Source organism: Cibotium barometz, chromosome 13, assembly GCF_041138505.1.
Source record: "Cibotium barometz isolate CiBa-2024 chromosome 13, ASM4113850v1, whole genome shotgun sequence".
Classification (NCBI taxonomy): domain Eukaryota; kingdom Viridiplantae; phylum Streptophyta; class Polypodiopsida; order Cyatheales; family Cibotiaceae; genus Cibotium; species Cibotium barometz.
This window is the reverse complement of record NC_141058.1, coordinates 60,208,911-60,219,571: the sequence shown is the minus strand read 5'-3', so window position 1 is coordinate 60,219,571 and position 10,661 is coordinate 60,208,911. Positions and strand designations below refer to the sequence as shown.

The window sequence follows — 10,661 nt, the reverse complement described above, 5'->3', positions numbered from 1 at the left end:
TTGAATCTACTGTAGACGTGAAAAGAACTCTCTCTCTCTCTCTCTCACACACACACACACACACACACATTACAATCAATCATTCTTGGAAAACACTACACATTATTCAAAGTGGCTCACAGACACTGGTTTCTGAAAACTTCACAAATGCCACTTTTGGTCTCATAGATCCTTGTGTACATTAATATTAACTCTCTCCCTCTCTCTCTCTAATGACAACCAAACGTTTTGAGAACGCTTCAAATTATTCGAAGTGGCTCAGCAAAAGTCCGCCCTCATTGGTTTCCAACAACTTCACAAATCCTGCCAATAGTTGAGTTTTTCATGTTCTTCCTATGATTCAGTCACTTCACGGACACATTGCAACACTTTTGGTCTCATATACCCTTATGTCTTTTGTAGACATTAATAAAAATCTCTCTCTCTCTCTCTCGGAAAACACTTCACATTATTCAACAAAGGTGCTCTCACGGGTTTCCAACTCCTCCACAAATCTTGTAGCTCATGCTTGGTGTCTCTGCTCCAAAGTCTCCCTACTCTCCAGAATTCACAGTGCCAAGTTTGGCTTCATTAAGATCCTAAGCTCAATGCATCCCTGTCTTAATCCTTTCCATTCAATGTATGCAGGACCTATGCATTCTTTGTTGCCTATGTTGTTTTCTCATGTATGCTCTCTTATACCAAGTTCTTTGGAGCCCCTCCCATCTACACATTATGCACCTTGTCTTCCACACACTAGGCGTGTATTGTATGGCATCTTGCCAACTGCATTTTTTTGTCTCTATGAAACAGGCATCCCCAGGAAGAACTTTGAGAATTTGACACCTTAACATGGGAAAAATGAAGACTTCAAACAATTATTAAACTTGGGCAAGTGTAGATCCTAGCCATATTATCTACCACTTACCTGTCAACTAACCGAGTGTAAATGGCCTGTTTTATTTGGGCTTCCCTTTATTAAACCTTAGCAAAGAATCCACCATAAATGTCACCAAGCAATCCTAAAATATGGAACCCAACCATGAGAGTCCAACTTAGCTGATGTAGCAAAGATGTGACATTAAATATGGTGTGGCAAGCATCACCTCATGACCAACTGTACATACATGATCCTACTCAGTCGGCATATTCTGCAGTTCTTGAAAGGACCCACAATGTTCCTTAACTGACTATTCAAGACCATTGGTCATTTTGACAGAGAGAGAGAGAGAGAGAGAGAGAGAGAGAGAGAGAGAGGAGAAGAAGAAACGAATTATGTTGCGAGACAAGGGTTGCAATTGTCTGAACGATTATATTAGACTTACTAATTGACTGTTTTCTATTCAATAGTGATAAATAAGTTTACAAAAGATGAGCAAAATATATCCTATCATATCATGAAGTTCTGTGCATATCACCATTGAGATTTTGCAGGAGACCAATTCACCCCTCTGTAGAACCACAAATTTTTTGTTAGTCAACATTCAGCACTTCTGACACAAAATAACTCATGCATGTAAAATAAAACTTCCTTCTTTCATAAACTAGACAGCAGCCAAGCAGAAAACAAATTGAATCTAAGTTGTGAGTGCTTCCAAACTAAAATCACAAAAGAAGAGGCCTAGGTCACAGTGCACACTTTTCTTCAGCTTCTTTCTTCAGGTTGATAATGTCCAATTCAATCTTTGCACATGCATTCTCAATATCAATGTTCTTTTGACAAAGCTCCTTCCACTGAGAGCTAAGGCGATTGAGCTCTGTAGCAGCAGCTTGCTGAAAGACAAAAGCAGAGAGTTTAATTATGCTACAAACTCCTGCATACAAGGTATCAATCTATCCACATTTAAAAGCAAGTTTAATAATCTGATCCTAACCTGGTTTAGCTTTCGCTCTCTATTCAGCTCCTCAATCTGTTTGTTGTTATCCCTTACCATAGCTTGCAACCTACAGCACCAGCACCAGCACGTGGATCTTTAGAGCTAACCAAAATATCACTGAGAAGAATGGAGTTCAAAGATCAAGTATCACTGTAAAGTACTGCAGTCAAATACAGTACAAAGATACAAGGGATTTGTGTCCTGAGCGACTCCACATCTCCCAACCACTATCTTCTTTAGTGCAATCCTTTCTCTTGATAAGAAACTCTGGAACATTCATGTTCCTGAGTACTCTTTTACAATAATCCAGAACCATAGTTCATAACATACGTTTAGCAAACGCATACGCATTCGGGTATGTAGGAATGTTTCGAGTATGTTTCAGGCCCGGGCCAAGCAACATACGTGACCAATATAATACCTCATAGAAAGGACGAGATTTAGATAAATAGATACAAATATACATTGTAAACTCAAGCTCTCCAAGTTCCATTATAAAAACTTACAAAGTTACAACTTACAAGTTACATAAATGCTCATTGCTTACCCAAGGGTCAAGCCTCAAGCCTCATGTACAGTACGGGACCCAGCTTCCCGAGTCCCGACTTCCAAGTGGTAGCCTGCAGGTACAGAAATAGCAGGAGAAAACAAAGTGGTTAGGGTTTCGAAAATACTTCTAGGCTGCAGGCTGCAGCATGCTAACAGTCGGGAGTCGGACCTCGGGGCTCGTGCAGGTCGGCGCACTTCGAAAAATGTGAGGCGATAAAGCGTGGACCGATTTTCAATTTAAAAAAAACGTAGCAACTTTCAAAAAACGTAAAACTTTAGAAAAACATTTTTTTTTTAAAGCACTTATGAAACACGAGTTTCAAACGCGTACATTGCAAACATTTGCTTCATGAAGCAAACGCGAATGTTATGAACTATGTCCAGAACCCATTCTGGCTTGTGTAGAATATACTGAGTTAGATATTCTAGCCGAACAAGTTCACAATCCAAAACAAGATTTTTTCCATTCCCCAATCTCTTTCAGTCTACTTGCCCGCCGAAACACAAGATGATTCCTCACCCTTGGTTGCAAATCCACTTTATATGCTACCTCAAGTCATGTTAATCTGTAAGCAAGGTCAGATCACCGACATCCAGTACCTCGGCAAGGGATATATTTGGATTGAATGATACATACGCTCTCATGGGAAGAACTCAGCAGTCAAGTCCCATCACCGTACACAATGTAATGTGTACTTTTTTCCATATGGCACCATGGCTGTATGCCCAACTCCGACCCACTGGCCTCCGCAGTCCGCTTTCAACTGACTATTTCCTTCCCAGGCCTTCTGCGGGAGCATCACAAGCTTCTCTCAGTGATAGGTCAGAACCTTAGCCACATGATAGAGACCCCTGGGCCCCAAGACCACGGCAGTTGCTGTGGCCCAGGTTGGTGAGCTCGACAAGGATGAGGCGATGACAGCTGCTCTGGAGGGTTTGGAAACCACAAGCAAGGAACATCGCCCAAAAAGATGTCTGGAGCACTGTAGGAAAATGTAGAGTCGGGAAGCTCGATGCGCTTGGTGCCATCTACATGGAAGGTCACCTCATGTGGAGAACCCAAAGTAGGTATAGGCAAGGAAGGATCTCCAGATGCAATGGTAGAGGTAACTACAGGGATGGCAGTGCTCACCATGGTAGTAGGAGGATCTGTATGAGGACCTGTTGGCCACAGGTGGAGGGGGGGGGGGGGTGTTGTGGATGGTTGGCAAGGTGGTGAGGTGGATGGAACCTGCTGTTGTCAAGGAGGCGAGGCGGAGAGGGGGGGATACCGCTGCTGTCGAGAATGAGGTGCGGCCCGATGATGCCACGCAACTGATAGTGACTGCAGGGGTAGTGCACCGGCAGGATGAGGCACGGAGATCCCTTCGCACCCGAGATCGGATGCAGGACGCCACGGGAGTGGAATGGCGAGGCTGGTGGGGTGACGGAGAGGCAAACGGAATAGGAGGCTGCTGTGCAGAAGGTAGGTGAGGAAGCGTGCAGAGGGCCAAGTGAAGGAGACGATTTCAAGCTTTTTAAGCTGAGTCTGAAAACGGCGGCAACAGAGGTGAATAGATCCATAGAGGAGATGGTGGAAGGGAAATGGGCGGCCTATGCAGAAGTAATGGAATGCCTCCTTGTAGATGGTGGAGACCAAGGACAGTGGTGATGTGGGAATTTCTCGGAGTAGTGATACGAGTATCAGAGCCGCAATGGAGGACCGAAGTCTACAGTAGGCCAATTAGATGGGCTGAAGTGAGGCACTGTCCATTGGGCGTCACTGGAAAGTTGGTCAGGAGGGCAGCATAAAGGGAGGCATCCATGTCGGGTAAAGCCAGAATGGAAGCCAGACTTGTCAAGCCCAAGGTGGCGAGTTCGGGTGGAGTGAATACAGTGGTAAGGTAAGGAATTTGGAAGGGTCAACGAAATTAATGGTGAAGGGAGTGGTGTGGGAGGTGTAGGCAAGAGGCAGGTGAAAATGGTGTATAGAGATGGGTGGAAGCTGGTGACAGGGGTAGAAGCTGGTGGGGTGCGGGTGCGGATGGTATCGAGGTGGTGGGTGAGGAGGTGGTGCGGAAATGGGAATGACAGCATCATCAAGAACAAGCCTTATTCAAGTAACAAATGATAAGTGTGTGTGAACAGCCTCTAAAAAGGCTTCATATGTACGTGTGTGAACCCACTCTTAGAAGGGTGCACCTAAATATCTAGATATTATACCTATACTAACCTAAGCAGTGATGTCATACAGAAGAGGCTCTAAGCCTATCAAAGCATTGTACTTGATTGAAGAAATACAACACAAGTTACATCATTTGAGTCGTGCAAATATCTCTTAATTTGTGCATTGTCGTTCTCTCTCTCTTCTCTCTCTCTCTCTCTCTCTCTCTCTCTCTTTGCTCCAATGCTCCATAGCCATGTTTCAGTACAAGCCACCATAGCTTGTGTGCAGGAGGTAGCTAACTCTAGGCCTAATTTCTAAAAGTTGGTATCAAAGCCTAATTAGGGTTTTTTGCCAGCCTTGCACCTGTCAAATTCAAATTTGCATGGTGTCACCTTCAAACTGCTCCTATCTTTGCCAACCTGTCACCTGTGCTTCGAACTACCACCTACCACTTGCTACTACTGCAGCCACTCTTAGCATCCAGCTTTCCCAGCCATGCTGCCCCAACTGTCAGCCTCCTCTCTGGAAACTCTCACAAACGCACATTATTCAACAGCGGCGTAGACTTCTCTCCAAGGCACGACATACTGCTGCATATCACAGCAATTAATCCTAATAAAATTGAGGGTACAAATCAAGCATTAAAGTATTGCTATGGCATGCTATAGCATCATTTAACCCCCTTGTTTGGAAACCCTGATTTCAAAAAACCTTAATTTTTGGAAACCCTGATTTTTTGGGCCTTCTGTCCATGTAAGGCCACATTAAAGGCCCCAATAAAAAACTTTGACCCTTCCTATCCATCTGCAAATAGCTTGTAAGAGATTAGACACTGCCATTGGAAACTCTCCTTTGCTAAGACCTTCCAAGATTCATAGAATATCATGGCTACCCCCCTATTCATTAACAAGTTCAATGGGGAAAGTTTCCATACCTAGCAGACTAAACTATAGTCTCATGAGAGCGGCCCTATGGCCTTTCATTGAAGGAGAAGAGAAGATGCCCGAGACTGAAGATGCAGCTCAGCATGGAAGCTTAGGGATCAAAGAGCCTTTGGCCTCATAGCCCTCGGCCTCTCTGATAATTCATACACCATGTTGCAGATCTCCCAACCTCCAAAGAAGCTTATGAAAAGCTGGACAAGCTTTTTGGGGCTCAGACAAAGAACTCCAAAGTTTCTTTACAAAGAGAGTTCTATGGTCTTTTAATGCAACCACTCATGGTACGGAGGTCTGCATTGTGTGAAGATATGCCCAAAACTAGTATTTTACCCAACCCAAAAAGGGAATTATTTTGGGTATTTTTTTGTCTTGCTGCTGGCCGACAGCCTTCCTTGGGCTGACCAGCAGCCCAACATCATATATATATAAACGCTTCATAATTCAGCAAAACACAACATATAATCAACACAGATTTACTACTTCTGCCGATGCTTCTTCTGCAACAGACTGATTATCATCATCGTTTTCTGCACACAGCAGCCGTCGGCTCCTTCTGTACACATCTCTGTATCTGCAGCACAGTACCCAGTTGCCTGTAGCTCCTGTACTTGTACCTGCAGCACCTTTGGGACAGCAGCCCATCTCTGCTCACCTCATCTGACAGCTACCTTACCTTGTGACAGCAGCACACCATGTGCCCTGGACAGCAGCCCTCTCTGCTCCTAATTTCCCCTTTCCCACTCGGTTAGACAGGGCTGTCCTCTGGCACCTTACCTCTTCCTATTCGTCGCCGAGGCCATGAGTAGTTTTCTCTCCACCCAAGAGACCGGGCTTCAGGAATTGCGGCTTCCCGAATCCCCTCCGCACGCAGGAGGAGTTGCTGGACTCAGAGTTTGCAAATGACACAATAGCTTTCCTTGCGGGAGATGTGGGGAATCTCCAAAGATTTGCAGAGGCGATCGAGAATTTCTGCCGCGCATCAGGAGCACAAATCAACTGGCACAAGTCATGTGGTTTTTGAGTAGGCTCAGCACCCGCCCCGACTTAGCGACCAGTTAAGGCTTTCCAGTGGATCCTAAGGGGCACTCTAGTTCGTTATCTCGGTTGCCATGTTGGAACTTGGCATTGATATCTCTCCCGAGCAGCAGCTCGCCCCGCTACTTCTGAGTATTCGGAAGAAGCTTCTATATTGGAGCTCGGCGAGGCTCTCCCTAGCAGGCAAGGTGGTGGTCGCAAACCAGGTACTTCTTGCCACCATGTGGTACATCACTTCGTGCTGGGCCTTTTCTCGGGCATGTATTGGCCAAGTACAACGACTTAGCCACGTCGCAGAGGGAGGGTAGGACTCATCGACCCTGCTATCCAAAGTCGCGTCTTGCTGGGCAAGTTGATTGTCGGATGTGATGGATCTGGATAGATGTAAATGGATGTGGGATGATGTGAATAGATAATGAATGGATGAGTACAGGTGTAAGAACCGCCCCTTCAGTCTCTTGTAATCATCCCCCCTCAGAATTGGAAAAAGATCTTGTTTTACTCAAAAAAACTGCCGAGGTAAACAATGCAGAACTCCAACTTCTTTATAAAATATTTACTGCTGCACAAAAAAAGAAACTCAATGTCAAACTGCCTGCCCCTTATAATGGTCGCCGCGACAAGCGCGTGCTTGACCAATGGATATTCAAAATGGAGGTATATTTGACCAATACCGATTTGGTCGAAAGCAAGAAGGTTGCTTTAGCCAGTTCAATACTCAAGGATACAGCACTTCTATGGTGGCAACGACGTGTTGCAGATGGTAAGCACACTCCTACTTGGGATAAATTCCGGCGCACCCTCCGCAAGGCCTTTGAACCTGCCAGTGCGGACTACCATGCCCGGTCTGCTCTCTGCTGCCTGAGGCAAACAGGATCCTCAGCCGCATATATCACAGAGTTCCAACGTTTAACTCTGGAAATTGAGAGCCTCAGCCTCGCTGACAAACTACACAGCTTCATCGATGGGCTTGAACCCAACTTACAAGAAGATGTGCAGAAGTTTAACCCTCTCACCATAGATGCTGCCATTGCCTACGTAGAGCGCCTTGGAGATCTACGACGACAACCCAGGACATCCTTCTTTGGCAATCGGTCCTCAAACAATGCTCGTTTCTCCCAGCACAATCGCAGAGGAAATTTATCTCAACCTGAGTCTCAATATTCCCAATCCTCTGGTCAGCAATCTACTCGGCAACAGCCCTTTCGGCCTAGATTTTCAAGTCAGGCAGCAGCCTCACAAACAGGATCCTCTTCCAACAACAACAATCGGAATCGAGGACGCAACTGGCAAGGTCGCCGACCCAACAATCGCCGCAATTTTCACCGCGATACCTCAGTAGGTCAGCAAGCCTCTACATCGGCACCTTCAACCTCTCAAGACAACCCTCCAGGTCTTTGCACAATTTGCAATGGACCACACAGGTGGTATGTGTGCCCAAAGCGTAATTCTCGCCAAAATTCCAACATGGAATGTTTCCCAGAAGGTGAACATGGACATCATCATCCTTCTGCGCCAGAAAAAGGCAAGCAGGTGGTTCATGCAATGCGAGTTTCTAAAGTTGTCAGTGCTTTAATGTTAAATGCCCACAACCATACTTCAGTGCCTGTTAACCTTTCCAATCAAGTTTTGAGCTTATTGGGATTTATTGGCCAGCATCCTATCAATGTTCTTGTTGATAGTGGATGCTCAACTAATTTTGTGGGAACTACTCTCGTTAGCAAGTTGCGATTACCTACTCAGCAGAGTGCGGAAGTTTTCCAAGTGGAACTTGCAGATGGTTCTTTCCTGCATTGCAGCAAACGGATTCAGCAGTTGCATTTTCAGATTCAGGACTATCAAGATCAGCTGAATTTCTCTATTATGCCTTTGTCACACTATGACATGATTCTTGGACAGTCTTGGTTATATGAGTATGATCCTTTGATCAGCTTTCGAGATCATTCCATTCGACTTTATCATAATCATCGAGAAATGGAATTACGAGGTCTGTTTAATTCTAAGCCGATTACTGTGGTTTCTGCTATGCAAGTCAAACGCTTAGTGCGTAAACGCGACAGCACTTCTGCCTTAGTTATGTTGCGAGAAGCAGAAGACAATACAGTTGACCAATCGGAATCCTCGCCATCAGATATTTCTTATTTACATCAGCCCTTCTTTCAACCTTATATGGATTTATTTCCTGACGAGCTGCCAACGACATTGCCTCCTCGACGTTCTGTAGATCATACGATTGATCTAATCCCTGGACAACCACCGCCAGTTCGAGCTCCTTATCGAGTTTCTTATTCAGAATCTCAAGAAATTCAGAGACAATTGGCAGAGTTGTTGGATAAAGGTCATATACGTCCAAGCAAAAGTCCTTTTGGTGCTCCAGTTTTATTGGTCAAGAAGAAGGATGGATCTATGCGACTTTGCATTGATTATCGTGCCCTTAATAAGCAGACAATCAAGAATAAGTTTCCCTTGCCTCGCATCGATGAGCTCTTTGATCAGTTGCTTGGTGCGAAGGTATTTTCGAAGATTGATCTGAAGTCAGGCTATCATCAAATCAGGATTCGAATTGGAGATGAGTATAAGACAGCTTTCAGAACAAAGTATGGACATTATGAATTTTTGGTCATTCCTTTTGGGTTAACCAATGCCCCAGCTACTTTCATGACTTTGATGAATGACATCTTTGGTCCTTACTTGGATAAGTTTGTCATCGTTTATCTGGATGACATTTTGGTCTTCAGTAAGACTTTAGCAGATCACAAACAGCATTTGCAGATTGTCTTCGAAGTACTCCGTACGAATGTCTTGTACATCAACAAGAAGAAGAGTCAGTTTTTCAAAGATCATGTGGAATATCTTGGACACATCATCTCTGGACATGGTATTGCACTTGATCCTAAGAAGATAAAGGTCATTGTTGATTGGCCTTTGCCACTTACAATTTCAGACGTGCGATCTTTCTTGGGATTAGCAAATTTTTACCACACCAAGGTTCACAAGTTCTCAGATATTGCTGCTCCTTTGACGGCCCTTACAAAGTTAGATAAATTGCATTGGTCACTTGAAGCTAAAAAGTCCTTTAATGATCTTAAGCATGCGTTGACAACTACGCCTGTTTTGGCTATTGCGGATCCAACTCAGCCGTTTGAAGTCATGACAGATGCTTCGGATAGAGCATCTGGAGGCGTTCTTATGCAGAATGATCGTGTTATTGCTTTTGATAGTCATAAATTTTCGGCTATTCAAATGCGATATCCCGTTTATGACAAGGAATTTTTGGCAATTGTTCATGCTTATAGAACGCGGAAGCATTATCTTCTTGGTGCAGATTCAGTGGTTACGACAGATCATCAGTCTTTGACCTACATTTTTACTCAGCCAGTGATGAATTCTCGTCAAGGACGATGGGTTGAATTTTTGGCAAATTTTCACATGGCGATACTCTATTTTCCTGGATTACAGAATGTGGTAGCAGATGCTTTGAGCCGCATGCCTCGAGCTACGAACTTTGCTATCTCAAATGTGCAGATGGAGATTCCTGCATGTTTTAAGCATGAGTATTTGACAGATAGAGACTTTGGAGATGTCTTTCGAGCTCTCAAATCTCTTCATCCTACTGTTGCAGAAATGAATATGTTTGCCGCATATACAATTGCAGATGATTTACTTTATTACTTAGATCGCATTTGTGTTCCTCACAATGCATCTTTGCGGAAACTTCTTATTCAAGAGCATCATGAAGTACCCTTTGCAGCTCATCCTGGAATTAACAAGACATATCGTCTGTTATCAGCAACATACTTTTGGCCTCAGATGCAACAGGATGTTATTAAGTTTGTTAAAGCTTGTCACTCTTGTCAAATTATGAAAGCTTCACGACAACTTCCTCAAGGATTGCTTCAGCCTTTGCCGGTTCCTCAGAAAAGATGGGAAAGCATAAGCATGGATTTCATCACTACTTTGCCGCGTTCGCAGAAAGGCAATGCTCAAATTTTAGTAGTGGTTGATCGGTTTTCCAAAATGGCACATTTTATTCCTTGCAAGAAGACAGTTTCTGCTCCAGATCTTGCAGCGTTGTTCGTACAGCATATTTTCAGAATTCATGGATTGCCAAGATCTATTGTTTCTGACAGAGAT

General features: G+C 44.2%; 1 protein-coding gene across 2 annotated transcripts in view; it reads right to left on the bottom strand.

The window, feature by feature from the left end:
• Positions 1-1,271: 1,271 nt before the first annotated feature.
• MOS4 (modifier of snc1,4) overlaps positions 1,272-10,661 on the bottom strand; it is a 61,753-nt gene continuing 52,363 nt past the window's right edge. For both annotated transcript variants that reach the window (XM_086807805.1, XM_086807806.1), the window contains 3 exons: positions 1,854-1,923; positions 1,619-1,752; positions 1,272-1,430 (listed from right to left, as the gene is read on the bottom strand). In XM_086807805.1, the coding sequence (XP_086663931.1) occupies positions 1,394-1,430; positions 1,619-1,752; positions 1,854-1,923 (241 nt within the window). In that variant the 3' untranslated portion in view covers positions 1,272-1,393. The remainder of the gene's footprint in view (positions 1,431-1,618; positions 1,753-1,853; positions 1,924-10,661) is intronic.